At 39.9% G+C, this 22,013-nt stretch overlaps 1 protein-coding gene across 1 annotated transcript; it reads right to left on the bottom strand.

Moving 5' to 3' along the window:
• Nucleotides 1-10,743: 10,743 nt before the first annotated feature.
• On the bottom strand, nt 10,744-19,719 carry LOC139982096 (uncharacterized). Its single transcript, XM_071994636.1, has 6 exons — nt 15,639-19,719; nt 14,684-14,793; nt 14,361-14,459; nt 13,633-13,777; nt 12,834-12,908; nt 10,744-11,607 (listed from the first exon to the last, which is right to left on the bottom strand). The coding sequence occupies exons 1-6, from the start codon at nt 15,863-15,865 to the stop codon at nt 10,884-10,886; spliced, it is 1,380 nt and encodes a 459-aa protein (XP_071850737.1). The 5' UTR covers nt 15,866-19,719; the 3' UTR covers nt 10,744-10,883.
• Between the last annotated feature and the right edge of the window lie 2,294 nt (nt 19,720-22,013).

Raw genomic sequence — 22,013 nt, 5'->3', positions numbered from 1 at the left:
ATGACGTTCGTAGTGTATAAATATTCATATTATGTCATACTTATGTCTGTGCATACACCTACAAGTACAATAATCATTGTACCTTTTTTCTGCAGATCTAATCTCAAAAAGCAACGATTGGGAATGAACTTGCAGCAACTGTTTCCAGGAAACAAAATGTTGGTGAGTACAATTCCTATAAATAGCCTAGTCAGCAATTGAAATTAGCATGTTGGTGGGTCAATGGCCACAGCCATTCGGAATTATAATCAGGTCAGTCAACAACCCCCCCCCCCCTCTTACAGCAGACATGACGTGCTAGCTTAAACAGCATGGATTCACAAAATATATGATGCACCTCCAACCCCAAGATAGGTGCGTCATGTCCAAAATAAGCTCAACATTGACACATCATTGCGTAGATAATATCACACACCATTGCATTATTTAAATTCGACAGGGATTAACTTCATTTCATAGATTATTTTCAGAGCACACAATTATCCACCCACCATCTACCTATACCTTTAGCAACTGTAGTAATTGAACTAAGGCAACTCTTGACCAAGATGGTCACATTTCTGATAAGTGGGAGGATACGTTGGTTGAGCCCGATGATACATGTGATGCTTCACCTTTGGAAGATAATGGAGAGACAGAGTCCAGGAGTGGTTCATCATACATCTATAGAGGACATTGGATGACAGTAGAAACAAGTCTTCTCCTGATACTCACATTTGCAACTATGCATTCCATCACTGATGTCCAGCTGTCTGATAGTTTAAGAACTATTTTGAAAAGGCAGATTCCCCAGTTCAAAAGTATTATAACTGCGGGTCCTGGTTTAGCTCTGTTGAAGATGGCCAGACCAACTGTAATATATGCAGGATGACGATTGACTTTGAGAGGAACAAATACCTCAATGTACATACTCAAGTTCAAAACTTGTTTCAGCGTCCTGGTTTTGTCACAATCTTTATCTTATATGAAAGAGGACAATACATGGAACCCAATAGTGAAGAAATTATTCAAATATCTTTTTCCGTTTAGGAGATATTAAAGTTTAAAGTTCTATCCTGATTGTGTAGAAAGTGCTGAAATCAGACTAGCTGTGACGTCATATCCTGACAGTCCTGAAAAGTTTTTGTTATTTTATTAAAACATTTTGTAAGATTTTATGACTTACAACCAAAAGATACGACAGGAGATCACATATGTGTCAAGGGAAGTATTTGAGATTTAACGTCTGAAGAATGTTAGACTATATTTCTTTTACATTTATGACCAAAAATTTAATTACTTTTCAATGAAATATATTGACACATGTCAAGGAAGTGAGGATGTCACATCACACCCTCACAGTTAGTCTTTCTACACCAGCCATTTGCAAAGAAATTTTGAAATATGCAAAGTGTCATATCTCCTTAACAGAGCATGCTATCATGGTAGTTTCTTCACTGTTCTGTTTGACTTTTTAAACTCTTCCATACATGATAGACATGTCAGACACCTGAACCAATCATTATAGAGAAGTATGGATTGGTTTTCAAATTTTAAAGACACTGATTAACATTTTAAACTGATTAACTGAAACCTTTTAACTAATTAACAGAAACAACAGTGACGTTGGTAGAATTATGAAGAATCTTCCTGAGTTTTGTTCTCAGAGTTTTGAGTTAACTTTTAAGATTTGAATGATTTACATTGCTTAGTGTAATTGTGGGTTTCTTGTACGAATGGATTTTTTTTTAAATATCAGTAAGTTTTTAATTGCTGATCTATGAGCTCTATAGCCTTGATGTTACAGTCCCCAGTATACCTCTCCTCATTTAGTAACCATTACAGTTTGTTCATTGGTACCACATATTTTCTATTCCTAAAGGAAAAGTGAAAACATTTAAGAGATAATGGCTCTTTAATTGAAACCAAGAATAATTTAAAGATTTCTGTTTGGTTTGTGTAGAGTTTGAGTCTGTAACATTGTATTTAAGTTTCTCCTTGTTGTGAAGGTAAGGAAGGTAACTGCCGAATCGCTGCACTATGATAGCTTTCTTGCAATGTAGTAAATACAGCTAGTTGCAGAAAGGGGAACCTGCCCATGATCATGCAGTAATAATTTGAGTTCCCAAAACTAGTTGCAGGAAAGGTACCTTCCTGTAAAGTGATTATTCCTATGCCGCGAAGTAGCTGCGACTGGTTGCCACCAAAAGGCCTTTCCAACGAAGTTACTTTCCTTGCCGCGAAAAAGCTGCGACCATGGAGGTAAAAACAGATGCCGCGACTAGTTACAACAAGATGGTGCTCCTGCGAAGTCATATTTCTTTGCTGCGATGTTGCTGCGACTAGTCACAGGAGCAAAACACTGCGGTAGCTGGTTTTCCTGGAGTGCGGACGTCTCCTCGGCTGCTTTCCACTTGTCGTTCACCACACACGTTGTGTTTTTTACGTTGGCCTTTCAACAGTTTGTTAAGTGTAGTTTTGGCTTTGTTTCGTGGTTTTTGGTTTTAGTAGGTGCGTGGCTTGCCACACCCCTAGCTGTCATGGCGGCTCGTCGTGACAGCAAAATCGTTTTGTTGAGTTTTTCGGGGGAGGCTAAGGTCGTCCCCGGTTTTTTCAGTTTTGCGTTCTGTTGGTTTAAAGGTCCCTGGAGAGGTTGACGCGCTTCAGCGTAAACCTCTCTAGGGTATGAATTGTTTTGATGTTAGATTCACCTCGGAGGCTGCCCGCGTCCGAGGCGTCCATGTGTTGGAGGGAGTTGAGGGACTGAAGGTCACACCGTATGACAGTTCGGTGTGGCTGACAGGCTTCCACCTCCCTCTGGACATGTCTGAACAGGTTGTTGTTCGGACACTGGGGCGTTTTGGGAAAGTGACCGGCTACGAGGAGCCGGGATTCCTTGAATGTAAGGGTGTTAAGACCAGGACTAGACGAGTTAGAGTCGAACTCAAGTCCGATATTCCCTCTACCTTGTAGCCTAATGGGCCCGGGGCCTACATTGCATACCCGGGCCAGCCTCGCACTTGTTGGAGGTGCGAGCTAGAAGGGTATGAGGCCAGGTTGTGCCCGAACAAGCGGTGTAGCCGCTGTTTACAGGTTGGGCATACCCTGGCCGAGTGTAAAAGGGATATCGTTTGCAACTCGTGTGGGAAAACGGGCCATCTCGCCCGTTTATGCCCAGACCGCCCATACGCCGCGAGAGTGGCTACGGGCGTGGTTGAAGCGGTCCCTGTCCCGGTCTCTGACACCGTATCACATGATGCTCCTGTCATCGCCCCAGTGTCCGACACTAGCGCCCCGATGGAGGCTTTGTTCCCCCTTTCGTGTCCGACCTCTCCCCTGATCGAACTTGCCGAGACTGCCAGCCTGCCCACTGAGGCAGAGCAGGACAAAACGGCGGAGATGGTACTAGCGGAGTGGCACGCGGCGCAGGATGCCGCTTGTACTGGTTCACCGGTAGCTACGCCCGCTATCGGTGATACTAGTCGGGCCCGAGTCAACCGGCCCAAGAGACATTAAGTGGCCCAGATTCTGACTCGCCAATGGAGGACTGCACTACAGCCTTATTAGTTGTGGCTAAGGAGTCCTCCGATTGGTTTGATGAGACAAAACAGGCCACTGATCTCATTGACTCGAGTGGCCCTTCCACCCTACCCGCAGCCGCTTCCGCTATACCAGACACGATGGTCGCTAGTGGACCTCCTGTTCCTGAGAGGGAGGTCCACTCGATCAAGGTTCACGAGGAGCTAAGAACTCTGCCAGCTCGTAGGAAAAGGGGGAACACTGCCAGGGGCCTGAAAAGACCCGTATTGGGAAAACTTCGCAGGTAATGCGCAAGCCTGTCGTCTGCTATCGGGACGGCGTACCCCGGATGAAAATTGAAGTGAGTTAGTTGTTAGGTGTGGGGGGGGGTTGTGTGGTCGTTACATAATATGGGTTGGGGGGTTATGTTTGTGGTTTTGAGTTGGCTTTTTGGGGCTGGTTTGTAGAGCTTTGTTGTTTTGGTTCTGTTGGCCTTTTGGTCCGTGTCCTTTTCACGTTGCGTTGAACGCTGCATTGCATACGTTTGTGGGTTGGTGAAAGGTTTCTGTTTGTGGGTTTTCGGTTGGGTTTGGGTGGTTGTTTACAGACTGGGATTGTTTTTGGTTTTGTTGACCTTTGGTTTGTGTCCGTTTTCTTTGCACGTAAAAAGCACAAACACTGCGGCACGGTCCTCTTCGTAGCCAACTTCATCCGCTTATCCTGGTGAGGTATCAGTGCTCCCTTTGACGAGCGATGGACCCGGAACATCGGCTGGGTCCACTCGATCCGATTCCTCTGGCATGATGTGCGTGTTCATGTTGATGACTGGCGGAGCCGAGACCTCAGTGCAGCCTCCTCCACCCGAGGATTCTGACGGAGTAGCTCTATCATCTGAAGTGGACTCTCTCAATGGACGGGTCGGACGAATAGCATGAGATAAACTTGTGCGGGGGTTGGGGGGAGATGTTCCTGTCGAAGGGACATATGCCGGTGGCTCTGAACCCTGACATTTTGTTCTTTTGGGAAAGCATACGACACTAGTTGCGGGATGGTGTAAACGGACATTGCCTTCCTAGCATTCTCCGGCTGGGGCATCCAGTTGTCGCTTGCTTGGTTGATGTAGCCTTTAAACGGGCCATACACCGACTTGTCGAGTGGCTGCAGCTCATGGGAACAATGGGGTGGGAAACTGGGCATAACGATATGGTTCTCCTTTGCAAATGTTATGGCTTTGAGAGAGACATGGGAATGGTGGTTGTCAAGGAGAAGGACTGGTCTCTCGGGTGTTGGTTTCGCGTACTTCGTGAAATGTCGGAGATACTTCAGAAACATTTCATCAGTCATCCACCCTGTACCTGAGCCGGATCCAGAGGCATCGCTTCCAGGTGGTGCCGTGAGGAGCCAAAAATCCTGGGTCTTCTTCCTCGGGAACACAAAGAATGGTGGTATGTGGTTACCAAGGGCGTTGACCGCACAACACAATGTCACAAGTGTCCCCCTCTCATGCGACACCGTGGATGCCACTTGTCTGGCACCTTTCTGAGGGAGGATCTTCACTGGTTTTTGAACTGTAGTTACCCCGGTTTCATCAACATTCCAGATCTGATCTGCCTAAAATCCAACCTCTCTCTCCAATACCTTCTCTACGTTGTGGGGATTGAAGTTAATCATGCGTTGCACTGAGGTGGCCTCTGGCTTTCTCAGGGAAATACTGGTATTGCGTTTCAGAAAATATTTTGCCCAGTCAAGACCTGCCTTCTTTTCTTTAATCCAGTTAGATGGGAGAGCATATGTTGTTCGCCACTGCGAAAAAATAGGCAAGTTGAATCAAAGGTTATACCATAGAATATTGCTGCAGCCTTTTTCACATACTCAACCATATCCTGTTCTATGGCGTCGGTCAGGACCTTCGTGGTTGCCGTCGAGACTAGCCTGATTCTTCTTATATATCGGGATGTTTTTTTGCCAGAGTGCGGTAGTTGACCCCATTCAGCTCAGCGGCTTTCCTCGAACTCATGCCTCCCTCATGAGCTTTGACAGCTGCGGTCATTGCCTCTTTGTTGAAGGTTCCCCTCCCCGTTCTTCGCTGATACTTCTGTACCATCTTCACGACATAGAAGATTTTTTTTATATAGAACTTCCACACAGAGTATTCGGGCTCGGGATAAGAGGCTTCCAAAAAGTGGGGGGGGCACATCAGAGGGGCACTCCCCCAATACACAATTTCTACTCGTCTTACTAACAATACGGATCGCCTACATGCCAAGGCGTACGGGACTCGTCTGATAGGGGGCAGACAACTTTTATCCCCAGTTTTCCAAGCCGCCCTAAGCCTCGACAGGAAAGTAAAAGTGGTGCATGCGGAGCGGGGGAAAAAATTGGGCGTCTTTTTGGGAATCGGGAGACTGCCAAGAAAGCATTTCAACTAACTGACATCCATATTTTCCATTTCAGTGGGGCATAATTGCTGTATTAAGGGAAAGTGGGGGGACGCGTGTCCCCCTACCCCCTCCCAGCTCATATCCCCCTCCCGGTTCCCCCCTGTATTCGGGTTCCAGGAGTTTTGTTATGGGGCAGCTACTGGGGTGAGAGTTTATGGATCCAATGAATCCCATGCCTTTATAAGGCTAGGCTAGATCAAAATACATTCAAGTCAATTCATAAACACTGAAACAGTGATTCAAACCAATAACATTACAGCAACTTTTGGGTTCATAAGATATTTCTGGGGCAAGTTGTCACAATTTCGCACAATAGATCCCCTATGTACAAAATTACGTTGGGGCAAGTTGTCACAAATTGTGACATCTTGTTTCATCGTCCTTTTTCCCAATGGGGAGACTGGTTCTGCGAAACCTTCGCAGACAACGTTATTAGGTTTTGTAATAGAAACACTTTCGTCGACCAACCCCGTGACAAATATTGCTGACATGTAGTAAAAATTAAACGCCCCAAGAAGTAGCTTTTTGGGTTACAAAATAAGGATCTTTGTACGAGTGGATATCGGCGCTAGCGAGGAACTGGTGAAATGTGGATCGAGAGTGCCTGGGTGCATACTAATACTATACACCCATTCATGCGACTGTACGCATTATGGGGTTTGGCTGAGAGCCTTTGTGACAACCTATCCCTGTGACTTCTAGCCCCCTCTTCACCTAATTTTCAAAAGCCTTACACTGAAAAAGATAATGAAACTCGTCTCCAATTTTCTTGCTTGTTCATAAATCACATATTCTATTCTCGATAGAGATGTTGATATACCTTCCAAGGATACTTGGTATTTTAAAATTAGAGCAACGATATTTACAAAGAATTGTACGATCAAATGGCTTGAGTTTTGTCACATACTTTTCAAAGTTAAGATTCCTTTTGAATATTCTGTAATTCTTACATACGTTTTTCAGGAAAGAAATCGTGTGCAAGAAGTAAAGTGTTTCATGTCAAGTGTATTGTATTTAATTATTGATATACCCAATATGCAAATCTGGCTTTCGTAAATGCTTCCTCTGGATTTAGTTATTCAACGCATTTAGTAGAGCAGCAACGTTGACAATTACACTGAAGCTAGTTTAGGGGAAGTTAAAATGACTAAATTTGAACTCACCCAATTAAGTTAATTAGCTGGCAAAGGGAGAAACGATTATTTAAAGTGGAGTATCCGTGAATAAAAGTTACTACAGTCCCGAAATCTCCGTAGAAAAGAATAAATGGTATTGATAAATCTCCATAGAAAAGTATAATGGTAGATAAAAGTTCCGTGTATATAAATCTTCATAGAAATAATGAAAGGATAGATAAGAGTAATCCGAATGAAAAAGCGAAACAGTTCAATTTACGGCTGAGCTGAGCGATCGTACCAACGTAGGTGTTAACTCAGTGCTATCGAGGCGGCGAGTGTGGTGAAACATGAGGAACACATCAACTAAACGAAGAAAACCTTGGTTCTCGCGACGATAAAAGAAAGGATACGTTTGTTTAATGAATCTTGCTTCCGGAGAAACGTTGTAGCGACGATTCGGCCGAAAAATAGGGGACGTAACAGCCGATGATCCGGCTGAAGTACGCACAATTTTTAGCTGACACTATATTTTCTTCAAGTTAGCGCGGTATTTTCCCAGCACGATATTCTTGTCAGTGTACCAGATTGCTTGCTCGATTGAGTACAACAACGTAGTGTTCGTAAATGTTGCCAATTTCTATGTTGCATGGCTACATCAAACGTCCAAAGTCAATGTGCAGGCTGAGCAAACTTAAATGACCATAACCGAAACCTTTTTTATTATTAATATTATTATTTTTTTCTAGAAATTCACAAAAGTCAGTCACTGACCCATATTATGATATCTTTCATACATTTTCAGTGTTAATATCTGAAGTCTGCCGTAAACACCACCAATAGCTGTTAAATTCAAACCGATTGTATTTTGTTCGCGAACAATTAAAAGGATTTATTTTCTTTCACAGATAGGCTGATATGAACAGAAAACTGCTTAAAGAACCTTTGATCTACTGAGACGCTTGTTAGAAAGGATACATGCCTTCAATGAAGTATAGGCTATTTCTGTTGGTAACCATATCACAAAGTCGTATCAGAGTCGACCAGTATACCTGATGTTTAGAGCATTCGCCCGTCTTACCATTATTACCCTTATTAAGTGTTTTTTAATAGCTTTTTTAAACACTTATTGATCTTGTGCTGAATAAACAATTGAGAGTAACGGTCAGTTTATAACAAAGCCATGTCACCTAAATTCGCACCCCTCCTTGCCGTCGGGCCTACCGGAAATAAAGAAAAAGTAACGTGTGTAATATCACAGTCCATTGCATACTTGGTATTTACACATTTCACCTGCCTTACCTTTAATACCCTCAAATAGACACTTATTGATCTTGTGATGGGAAAACTGACCATCGAGGTCAAAGGCCAGTTTCTAACAAAGTCATTTCACTTAAATTCGTCCCCCTAGCCGTCTTGCCTACCGCAAATGACGTAAACCTTACGTGTAATATCAGAGTCGAGTGTATATTCAGACCTTAAATAGACACTTATAAATCTTGAGCTGGGAATAACATAATCATTTTACCTAATTTCGTCCCCCTCATTACCGTCGGGCCTGCCGGAAATGACGTAAATCTGACGTGTATATCATTTGCCTACCTGGGTATTTACACTTTTCACCCGCCTTACTTTTAATACCCTTAAATAGACACTTATTGATCTTGTGCTGGGAAAACTGACCATTGAGGTCAAAAGTCAGTTTCTAAAAAAGTAATTTCACTGAAATCTCTATGGCTTTTCATTAATCTCTTTTTTACCATAAATCACCAATACATACTGATACGGAATTTCCGCGAATGTAGCGTCACGGCATAGCATTGAGTTTCCCTAGGCACTGTAGCATCGTAAGAATATTCTATTTTTTCTTCCCTACCAATGTGCATAAACACGGTCACGTATTTCACTTAGGTGTCAAATTATTTCTTGAATTTTACAATATTTAATAATGCCGTAATATATCGGAAACTTTGCCACTTTAGTTAATGGACTATTCTAGTACGCTGGGGAGATATTAATAGGAACTGTTGACCAAGAAGTATCCGCGTGCTTCCCGCGCATTTATATAATCGGGCCGTCGCGACCGTTTGGAGTGGGAGGCGTTGCGAAATCACCCATCGCACACCATGGATACGGGTCCCCTAAGTTTACTTGAAAGATGGGGGGAAAATTTAGCTTATTCCAATCACAACGAGAAGTATGCATGCTATGCTCGGTGTAACCCCATTAAATGATTATTTTTGAGTCAGATTTTTCCATAAACGTATACCGTTAATTTCCACACACAAAATATCAATACATACAACTTTCCTGCACAACTTAAACTCGTGGGACATTATATAGTTATATCACTTTAATAACTCAGTTAAACTTTTCAAATGGTGCTAAGCCAGCATAATTTGTCATGATGTCCTTAAACACGACTGCACAAACAAAGCGGCTACATTGCAAATGATTTCATCGCTCGCAAAAACCACCTCTCTGACAGAATGGTATGCTTTGTGGAGGATATACGGGCTTGAGCTTATGAAGACCATAAATGACACACAAAACTGTTGGACTGGTCATCTTACAATGAACTGACTAGTACAAAAGGTTTGTGTAGACAAAACTAGTGACTTTTTTCATCCGTTATGTTCAGTGATTGGTCATAATTTGATAAATAGTGTAATATAAAATATCTGAAATACAATGTCATTTTATGTAATCCAAACTGTTTTGGGGAACTCCCGATTCCCAAACTTTTCTGTAAATCTGCATTACATAATATTAAAATTCCAAAAGCATTTCCAAAAATGCTTGACTTGTAACATATATAATAATAAAGTGGACTTAAATCACATCAAGGCTTAACTTTATGTAACATCTCTCCGAGCCATTAGGGTGATAATCAATAACAAATCAAGTGAAATAAAGCTGCATTTTAGGAATGTCCCATGTCAGGTGAACTTGCAAATCTAGACTGGTACTGTGCAAGTAAAACACTCATACTAGGCTTTGGAGCACTGCCAATATTTGGTTTGATGTTTTTGGGTGATTTTCAGGTAGAACTACTCTGGCTGATAAATGGCACTGATTCTCTTGTCTGAGCAGAAAGACAGTTTTCATTAATTCAGGAATGTAACCAAAATCCTTAGGCACTTTGACTTTTTGAGGCGCCCATTGTTTTGATCTTTTACTATATTTCACCCGATACATTGGTTTGCCATCAGCAGTTTAATCATATGCTCGTTCAATGTGATAGTTGTGATCAATTGCAGCCAGCAGCATTCTAGTTACATATCCATCATAAGAATAAGCACAACGTTTATTAGCATACATTAGCATATGATTGTGAAAGGATTCAAGAGAACCAGTGTGCTTGAAATTTGTATAATATGGAAGAGAGTTAAGAAACTGCTTCTTGAGTATTACAGACCTAAGAGCTTCATGTGAAGGTGATCCCTTCTTCAGATAAGGCTTACTGTGGTCGTCATCACCAAGGTGGTGATGACTACATTCACCAGGTGTACCATCAATTGATAACAACCACTGGTGTTCGTCTACAATGTGGTGAAGTAGTGACAGAAAAATTGACTTTATTTTTATATCATTACCGCCGCACTCTTTAGCGGAGTACCAGAAATAATTTCGTATAGCAGGAATCCACAAGTGAAGGTCAGTGTTCTCCTTGGCATTTGCTACGTTAGAGAGTTTCTTTACAAGGTTTTTTGCTCCATGCCAAACATCCACTTGATGATAAATTCCATCATATTTTGGACAATTTTTTAGCAGTGCCTTTATCTGAACATGAGCATCTGTCACTACTTCACAGATTTAAATTCTTTCATTAGAAAGTCCAATCCTCTTTCAAATCCAACCCTTTCCATGTTTGGACTTTTCCCCCTACTTCCCTAACATCAACTACCTCTAAATGCAAAATCTTGGAAGAATCTTCATCCATGAAGCTGTAAGTACAATATTGGGCACAATGCCTAGGAGAGTCTGTTCTAGCATCTCCTGCTACACATAAACCTTTGTCTTTAAGTTTGCAGAATTCTGCCTTTTGTACCTTCTGCCAGGTAGCTTTAACAGCTGGAGTGACATACAACCTTTGAACACGTAGAAAAGTTGTGTTGCTTACAAAAAAAACTTTGGACACTTTAAAATACAAGGCCATTTTACAATAATTGTTTCCTGAAATGGTTACAGCTGACGAAAATTGAATGTTACCTGTAAAAATACCACAAAATCTGTTTTGTGAGTACCATTTTCCACACACATGGCCATCCTCACACTTCCAAGAAAAAATAATGGCTGTACCAATAGCACTCCATTGATAACATAAGGTTTTAGTACAATTTGTGTGTGTGTAGTACTCCCCATGAATTAACTTCAGTAATTCTAACAATTTGTTTAAAGATACTATACATTTCTCTTCCTCAATTATATCTAAATTTTCCTCTGAGGGGCAGTTATCTGGAAGAGACTCTTCACTCTGCAGTTCTGAGGAGTCCACCTCAAGCTCTGGAGGAAACACCTCACTCTCCACAGTTTCATTGGGCAGTATTTCTCTGTAAAAATAAAATCCAAAAGTTCAGTGAATAGGTATATTGATAGATAATGGAAGCCTATTTGCATCAGTACTATGGGAACTGTAAAGTAAGGGCAGAGGCACAAAATTCTGTCATGGTATTTATTTTTCTTTGGGTGGGGGTTGGCGGGAGGGTGGTTCGTATGAAATGAAAGGGGCATCAAATAGGGAGATACTGTTGGGGGGGGGGCAGGAGGTAACCTCTATTTTCACATGTATCATGTTCTCCAGTAGGCACAACCACCATGGTCAGCTCTCAGAAAGAAGAATAAATTTTAAATAATTATATACCTAACAACACCCCCCCCCCATCGCTGTATCGTTTGTACACTGTGTTGTGGGTATTGACCACAGCTGTTTGTACTGACTGTACATTGGTGTCTAATTAACAAAGGTAGCAAGCTGTGTGCATATTTTCTGGGAGCAATGGTGTTGTCTAACACTTCAATTGAGACTTGGTCAGATTACCAGCTTAGACTTTGTTTATGTGTGAGTCTTCACACTCTTTAATACTTTGTTACTTGATAGCATAAACTTCCCCAAATTGACAATACTGGCATAAGGAATCATCCTTGAGTGCACCTAATCATTGACAGTCACCATATGGTTGTATACACAAGTGCTCTAATGGCCAACAATACTTTCCTGTGTGAAGACAAATTTGGCTTGACCACTGAAATAGTACACTGTCTGTTTGATCATGAATTTGTGCAAAGGAGCGTTCAGTATGGCTAGCATTACCAACTTCTGTACATATTCAATCTCCCTTGTTGTTCTTGCCCAAAACAGGGTACACTTGGTATTATTTTCTATAGGCAGGGAACATCGTAATGAATGTTTTGTAAAGCTCTGGTAAAGCATGGAATATATAGGAATTTTCAATGGCCAAAGTTGTTATTTCTGACCTAATAATGCACATTTAGCAGAGTATTTAAAAAGGATTAAAACCCAAACTTCACTAAGGATATGGAATAGGTACTAGATGAAACTGTAGGCCTTAGCTGACTTTTACTGATTTTCTCTCACTTCATTTCTTGACACTTTAAATGAGACAGAAAATAGTTCCTCACTTGATGGTATGGCTGGCTCCACACTGAACAGCTTTATGAACTTGCAGATTATATTTCCATTTAAATTACACTGATATAACTGTATCCATAAAAACTTCCATGGAGTTACTTGTGATAGTCTTTACTATATACTCACCCTTCATCAATACACAATAGTTCTTCTTCACCATGGGATATGGCTGCAATACCCTCTTCATCACTGTGAAAGGACCTTCAAGAAAGTAATAAAAACAGGCAGGTGAAAGGGCTGTCAAAGCACATATTTTACTCACACCACTTTATACTAAACAGAGCAACATGTTTGTAGTTATAAGTCTTCATCTAAGTTGGTCTAATATGACTCCAGCAATTGAATACAACCAGCTAGGCGACGCATCATGCAAACTTGTAGTTAACTGGTGATCCACGTACAACTCCTACTAATGAGACTATATCTTCAAGCAAATGAATTTATATCTGAATGTATCTGATATATTCTTACTTCAAAAAATTCCAATATCTTATCTCTAACTTCACATAACATTTATTGAACATATTTTGAATGGCTGAACCCTTCCCTCTTAATCACAGTTGGTAGTCTGAAATACCATAGTGGTAGGTATTATTGGAAAGGTTTCCTTTCATATGAAAATTGCCATTGTTTTCACATGCATTCACCCAAAATATGACATAATTTGAAAAACACCTTACTGTATCTTGCTATACAAAATACTATGGGAATGTGGTTATGTATGAACGACTCTATCATCAATTCCCTTAAAAACAATGATTGGTTTAAAGACTTGGGTGGCAATATAAAGATCTCAAGATATAATTTCATGGAGCCTTACAAAAGTAAAAAATCTGTCATTACTATGTGAGAATATAATAAGTAAATAGAATAGGGGCAAGAAGATAGAAAGGGGAATAAAAGAAGAGAAAAGGGAAATACTTACTCTTCCTCAGAATCAGAATCGCCATGAATAACACCATCTGATGTTGGTCCCAATATTGGTGATATAGTTGGTACAAATTGTTTCGATAAGGTTCGCCTTACTGTTTTATTGATGGCTTCCAATGGATGAGGTAATACTGCTGCTGCTGTATCAAAATAACCAATGAAATGAACTTAGGAATGTAATATTTGATACTCAGTACATAGCAGAAAGCTAAGGGGGAAAAGGCTTGACACCACTCCAGAAACTGGAATGTAGAAAAAAGGATGAAAGTGAAATATAAAAAAGTGAGGACATAGGTCCTTCGTATGTGGTACTCATTTTGATCATTGAGATGCCACAATCACTATACCAAAGTCATCACAACCAAACCAAACCAAACCAAAAAGAGTCAAATGGTAGGTGATATTTTGCATATGACATTTGGGATGGATTCCAAGAAGTTTTGGACAATTTGGTGATCGGTGGAAAACCAGCAAGTGTGTTATGCATATAAAATTATCCCAACCCTTTACCCAAGACATTTTAGAGTTCTGTGGCTTTTGTCCCTATATATCTGAATTTCCCTAAGCATGACACTAATTTAAAGTTAAACTACACTAGTCCATTGGCTGCATTGCAAAACTAACATATTCTTCACTGAATGGAAAATATGAATTTGCAATGAAATCATATCTTGTTTGAAACAACTTCAATCAATTAAAAAAAAAAAGTACAATAATTTTCACCTGGTGTTGACTGAGCCATTGGAACTGTTTGAGATTGGTTTGGCAATCTTTGTCTTGTATTTGGCTTTGTGGGACAAGTAGATATCTCTGGTGTTTGGTCTGTCAAAGAGAGTATGAAATTATCATTACATATTGGTACCTTAAGTATATACCAGCATCAGTGATAGCTCATTGATAAGAATAGTACTACTAATGAACTTATGTGATCTATCAATAACATTCACAACAGTTGTCCAATTGAAGTGACCTTTATGCCCCCTGATAGGGAACAACCTTTTTTTATATCATTTTTAGTATGTTACATCACCATAAAAAATACTTACTGCTCGATACTAATATGCACGTTTCACTATCTTCAGTCTGGGTTGATCCATGAACATGTTGATTTGTTGCATCTGTCACTTTTGAACAAGAAACCTGTTCTTCTGGCAGCCTGAAATAAATGTGAATGAATACTGAATTAATCTGTCAATTTAATCACGCTACAGTCTCACTGGATGAGAAGAACACCTGAATTACATAACCATTAGGTGACAGCAAAACAATTCATTTTTTTATAACATGATCCACGCTAGAACAAAGATGCACGATAAGATACAAACTAATCCAGCACTAAACATTCATTACTTAATCAGTTTGAGCTGAAAATATGCAAATTGAATCAATTTAAAGAAGGTATTGCAATTAATTTGAATACCCTTCATTATACACTGTAGAACAAATATGTCCACTGGAATAGTTAAGATGATTCCTAAGGATAATAGACTTGTATGTGGTAACTGTAATCTAGCATACCCCCAAACCGGCCCACAAAAGTGTGTGTGGGAGGGGTTAACCGGAAGTTCGATATTAACAGTTAACACTTGTTCTCTGTATGAGCAGATACATTGTACTCAGCTACAATCTTACAAGTTTTAAACTGAGAAACTAAGCCCTGGCACTAATTCAGTTCATAATCAATGCTGACATTGTCCATAACTTAAAAACAACTCTAAAGAGGGCCATTGCTAGGCCTTGACATAATAAAACCCACATGAAAAAGTTATGCCTAAATAAGAGGCTATATAGCAACGAAAATTCAGTCTGAGCATATTCCTAATCAAATGTTTGAAAGGTACTTGGAGTACTATATGTCCTTGCTTCACCTATATCGAGAGCAAGCAATTTAGTTTCAGTTGTAGGCCTACATCAATGTATGACTTCTTCACCTGTGGATGGAAGACCTATGTCTATCAAACATTTTTAAAAGTTTATGCATGCTGAAAGTTACGCACTTACCAGCAAAAACGACATGCAGTGAGATGACAGTCAAGGAGGTGTTTGGCAAAGCCGCAATGTGTTGAGGAAACCGTAAAGTCTTTGTCACTTATCCCTCGACTTTCTTTAAATTCGCCTCTTTTCGTCTCGAAACCTTTTTTCTGTCGGACCCACTCATCGAAGGCGTCGGGAAGAAGAACCGATGTGGACCTCCGTTCGTTTAATTTCCGCTTTCTAGGATGTTCCATACTTCGTGAAGAAAATAACTAATTTACAGTAGCCTTATTGTCAATAAACGGTCACTCCCTGCATTGTGTACTGAACTTTCCCTACGTACAACTGTAGCAGACTGTACACGGGCGAAAGTTGCTGATGTTCGTCGCGTCGCGGTGATCATTCGTAAAAGTAGTGTGACGTCACCTTCGTGACGTCAGAGAAATGTACTGTACAGAACTCTGACGTCCAGAAGGAATATTCTAAAAGCCACTACGTCACGACCACGCCTCTTTAATCTGTTCTGTATATGTAATATTTGGGATGCAACCACTTTAAAGTTTGTATACTATTGGAGGTGCACAAAAGTCAGTTTAATTTTGTGTAGTAATTTTTCATTATGTTGGATAGTAAAAGTCACGCCTTAAATTGACTTTCCTTAAGAAAGTGGATGTTTGCTATGATTGTAATAGTGATGGTGACTTTTATAGCACTACAAATTAATTCAAGCGATTTTGGCAGAGAGGGGTTATATGTTTAGTGTAGTGAACATGAGGTTAGTGTGCATAAAGGAAAGTTATGATGTGCTCACCATAGCTTTGGAGTAGGAATGTATATATGTTTGAGTTTAACCAATTTTTTTTTTGTATGTGGAACAAACTTAACTTTGTTCAAGATTCATATATGGGTTATTGTTACAAATTTTTTTATTATAAATTTATGCAACATATTTAGTATAGTGTATTTGGACAAAGTGTTATCCGAGAATTTGATTGTGTATTTTGTTCTGATACAGTGCCACTTTCCTCACATTGAGTCGAAGACCGGAAGCTTTTGAGGATAGTTTTTTCACCGACTATAACACCTACCACAACCTGATATCAGCAACCACGTGTCAACAAGTATTGTCAACATCTTTAGGCAATATTCGTCATAGTGACAACTCAGAACTAATTTTTGTAACATAAATGTTAAATCAGAATTTCATGATGTAAAGGGGGGAAAACTCTTCAGACTAGAAGAGGTAGTCTCATTCTTTTGTAGAGAAAAGTATATCCCATAATTATATATATATTAAGACTAAATTTATACGTGCCAGTTTGCTCTCTCGCAATTGGAAAAGATCCAGGGGTATCAAAACTTTGGAAAGTCTTAAACTTTTCAGTAGTTAAGCTAAATCTATCATATGTCATCCTCTGGTAAAGATTGCGCCAAAGCAATCCGTTATCTCTAAGTATTCAGTAGTCATATGTGTTCTTAAGCAATATTACAGAACGTTGTAACCTTTATTTTCCATGTTTTTTATTTTTATTTTAAGGAGAAAGTTCCTCCTCAATAAATACATATTCACTTAAGAAGTTGAATTTATAAAACTTGTTCTGTATCATTAGTTGGTTGGAGTATTTCATTTTTGCATTGCATATTCATTTTGGATAGCCGCTAGGCGAATGTGTCGCATTGCCACTTGCATTCTTTTTGTGGGTGACAATGGTCTGCACATCAGCATTAGGTGTTGGAGAGCTATATAGGGGAATATCTATCAAAACTTAATTAGGATATAAAAAATAACATGATTTTAGAACCATTAAACATTTATAACGCATTTTACAAAGATAATATGATTTGAGCCGAAAAATATCAAGAGCATTAGTGTTTCATAGGCGGAGAAACAGGGGGTATAACCCCCACATTTTGGCCAAGACAGGTTGCCCTACCCAACCCCCCTCCCTCCCACACAGATTTTAGGCGTCGAAAGAAATACATATACATATATGTATATATATTCTGATTTTGGTCAAAGTAGGTTCAAAGTCATTCAGGAAGCAGAGGTTAAAGGTTATGTAAGGTGATAAGGGTGGAATCGTGGAAATTGGTGAAAATATTTCTCCCAGGGACTTATCTGAGTTCGACCAGTGTGTAAAGGGTAACGAAATATACACATGAAGCGTCTTTAAATGCACGAGAACAGTCATGCCATGTTTTACACCTAAATGACAATATTTTTTTAACAGTTGTTTCTGCAAAGAACTTTCCTCATTTAGTTTTGATAGATACTGTTCAGGAGGGGGCTTATAATGGGTCTTCAACGTGCTTAAAAAGAAGTGAAAGTGTTAACTTATTTTTACAACAACAAATTACTTTATGAATATTATGAATTTTCCTAACCTTAACGATATGTCAATACATCTTGTTTGACTCAACATCCTGGAGATGTTGAGTGATTCTGTCATATTCGGATCCATACGCGTTTACCTGTCCCTTGCGACTGTCTTTGGTTGTAATAGTAAAGCCGCAGAAGTTATTCAGTCGCATGATTTTTGCCTTTGTCCATTTTCCGTTACCGCCAAGGTCTTTCAACTTTGTGAGAAACTGGCATAATAGTGACTCCATTTCTTGTTGTTGCAAGATTTGATGAATATCTGCACTCTCAGTAGTATCAATAGGACACGTATTTTGCAAGAAAACTCGGACTCCTTCAAATGTGGCATTGCCACCCCATCTTGGTCAAACTGCTTCATTGGAAGTTTGTAGGTTCTTTGTCCGGCTGCTTACACCCTCCTTTGCCCGTTTCCGATTTTTTGGTTCGTTTTCTTCACCGGTGTCCCGATGGCGTTGTTTACTTCCAATAGGCAACGATGTTTTGGCACTGCGAACTTTCATTGGTCTCGTTTGGTCTCTCAGCTCGACATTTTGAGCTGAAATACCTTTGCTGAAGTACTTTGATTTTCTTTGCTTTCTTTTCCGAATCCATTTCTCCTCTTGTTGTCTGTCAGACTTTAACCTTTTTCTCGGGGACCTACCGGTACGGAAACATGATGGCCTAAATATTTCAATCTCATTCATATGGGCAATGATTGAAACGTACTCCAATCTATGAACTGGCCGGGCCGTAACCTCCTTCCTCTTCTTGGCAACGTGTCTTTTGTTATCTTCTCAAAATGGTTTTCTACCATGTTGTTTGTTGCATGGGACTCAGACGATTCTGGATGCATACCTTTGGAGTTGTGCCGAGAAAAGTCACCAAGCATAATTCCACTCCAAAGTGGAAATGGTGCCATTACTCCTTTCATGATGACATCAATCACTGTAGGTTTCAATAAAGGATTTGAAATTCCTTTAGAGCCGGCTTTTCTAAGCCTTTGCCATATTTGGTTGAAATACTGAAAGAATGGTGACGACTCTCGTATTGATGTAGTGTCTTCTACGGTTCGAGTTTGTACATCTGATGTCTGGACAATTTCTTCAGTCGTTTTGGCAATGTTTACTCTCTTTATGTGATGTTGCAACTTTGCCCTTGCTTTTTTCACTTTCTTGGTCTCTTTTGGCGACCCAAAGACACGGCAACAATTCTCGAGTGAAAATGACGTATTTCTGATGTATGATGATCATTGGTAAGCATTTCTGCTACTGGTACAGCTCCTTTACCCGGAAGTGGGCTTTTCACTACTAATGCGTAATAAAACACGGGTTTCTTACTCTGGGGAATTTTCTGAACCAGTGATCCAGTGGCGTCAAAGTACAAAGTCTTCTCTTCAGATGCAAGGTATAACTTCAGTTGTTTGTCTGTGTAGAGAATTGCTTTGAAAGGATTGCAGGAAAAGTACTGAGTGAATCCTGGTATTTGCTTGTCTTTGTCCAGTTCTTGATATATTTCATGGAGCAGTTTTAACCTCTTGAAAAATGTTTGGAGACAAATTCAGATTTTGTGTGGATTCAGAAAGGATTTTGGAAAGCACCTGCAAGGATTTCACTTATGTTCCCTGCTCTTCGAGATGCTGGATGAGAACGAAACATTTTCTTAAAGTTCCAATTTGCGGTTCCTTCCATCTCTAGCTTGCTGGCGATTTTGCGTCTCTTTGGATATCGGGTGTCCCGTTTCTTTCTTTCTTTCTTTACATGTTGTGTTTTGAAATCAACACACAGGTTTTGTTCTTGGCGGTGAATTCACTTTCAACCATGTGATAATTTATGGGCTTCATGAGTAGGTGAAATGGAATCCCATTCTTCTCTTCTTAGCTGAATATCAAAAGAACGGTTTTTCTTTCTGACCTTTCTTTCGTCGTCACTGTTAGCTTTCCCATCGTTACCATCAGTACTATCCCCGACATCACCATGATTTTCGTCGACACCATCTTCTTTGTCACCTTCATCGTCGTTGCCGTCACTGACATCTTCAAAGTGGTTAATTACATTACCGCTTTCATCATTAAAGTTATTCTTTTCGTGGTTACTATGGTCAATAACATCACTATGATAATCACAATCATCGTGACCAATGACGTTGCCCGCTTCATAACAGTCACTCTTGTCATTAGTGCAGTCTTTGTCTTCCATGATACCATCTAGAAAGTCATTTTTTTCATTACTACCATCTTTACCTTGGCTATTATTGTATAAATTGTCATCATCGCATGATTTGTCGTCACATTCGCTATTATCACTCTTTTGTCGTCGTTTTCACTATCTACATCATCTTGGAAAGAAACATTTTCATTGTCACCGCAATCGTCGACCTCATTGCACTGATCTACACCAACTGGATAGGCCGCGCGGCTCCGTGTGTGAAGCAGCCGGAAGTGGCTCAGCGGCCATGTTGGGATATTCAAAATATCACCGCGCACATACAGTGCATACGTTGCTATGTCTGTCGGTGGCCGAGAAGGTGATGCGAAGAGAGGCCAAGGAAGGGAAGTGAATGTCGCAGAAACAATCCTTATTGATCATTGAACATTTCAACCCTGAGAAATATATGTTATGCCAGACTAAAATGTTAAATATGCCTATTTTCCGTGCAGGAAAAGATATGGAATTGCAAGTGCAATTCAATATAAAGTCTATGGGATACGTCGGACTAGGAACCTGAGGGGCATCTATTCCTCAATGGTTAGGGCCATTTAATTTCAAGAAAAATGTTAAGCATTTCTTCTAAATTCACTTCAAATTGGGGGCAAGAATTTCATAACTGGACGAGGCTACACCATCCATACACAAACTATATGTACCGGTACCTAGTATTGGCAAGGGCAAATATTAAATTTTCAGGTGGCTCGTGGGGTAACAAAAATTGAGTTTATTTCCATCTAGAAAGTAAAAATGCAAGTTCCATGATAGATTCAAAAATTGGGAGGCAAAATTCCATGTGTTCTCAGGAAAACCTTGTCGAATAGGGTTTGTGCATGAGGCCGGGGTCTTAAGGCAGTGTCCAGAAGTGGAATTCCTTTCAGAAAACCTTAGTGTCCAGTTTGGGGATATGGAATTAAGACAATCATCTACGGGTCATTATTTTTGTACATGTATTATTATGATTTTTTTGGAAGTAAATGCAGACAGACAACTCTTTATAGTTGATATGCACAGTTATATCTTTGCGGCAACGCAATTTATTCAGCAGTTCTCCACAATTTCAGTTCAATTCTTTATATTCCTCAGCTTTTTACAGGTTGGTTCCCACAGTGACACACATGTAAGTAATGCCCTAGTACATACATATAGTAATATACAGCAGAGAAATTTCAGCAACGGAAAAATACATTTTCTACTGGTTTAAAAATGAAATAAAAGCTTGCGAAGTCTTTTAAAAATATTAATTTTTCAGAAATATCAAAGATACATTTTATGGCCCTATAACATTTAATACTTAATTGACGTGTTATCCACGGGCCAAATATTTACAGGGCACACTGTACAGCTTTAGTACTGTGTTTGAATGTTACTGGATTTTTGTGCAATATGAACGTGATATAGATTTGTACACCACAAATTCTGTTAAGAAAGCATGGGTTAATTTTTTTGTATAACCCTGATTGAAAATCAACATTTAACAGGGCCACCCAGAGAACTCTAACGGTCAATCCATGTCATTTTAACAACATCTAAACAATTTGCTTTGAATAACAATTAAATTTAAGCAGATTTGTGTTCTCATGAAACACTAGTTCACTACGGAAGCTTAACAAAATCTGCATGTTTCCATGTTACCAAGATACAGGCCTGGAATTTCACGGACGCCACGGCCTCTGTTGCCCTGGCCTTGGTGCCCCTTCAAAATATCCCATTGATTTTGACATTTTGCTATGGAAGTGCCCTTTGCAAATTGAAAACGGCTTTGCCCTCTCGAAGATGAAGTCCCATGCCTGAAGATAGGTTTGTGACTGTTACCATGATAAGTTTACATCATACCAT

The sequence above is a fragment of the Apostichopus japonicus genome, chromosome 16, assembly GCF_037975245.1.
Source record: "Apostichopus japonicus isolate 1M-3 chromosome 16, ASM3797524v1, whole genome shotgun sequence".
Taxonomy (NCBI): Eukaryota; Metazoa; Echinodermata; class Holothuroidea; order Aspidochirotida; family Stichopodidae; genus Apostichopus; species Apostichopus japonicus.
Note: the sequence above shows the minus strand (reverse complement) of the source record. Positions and strands in the feature narration are given on the sequence as shown.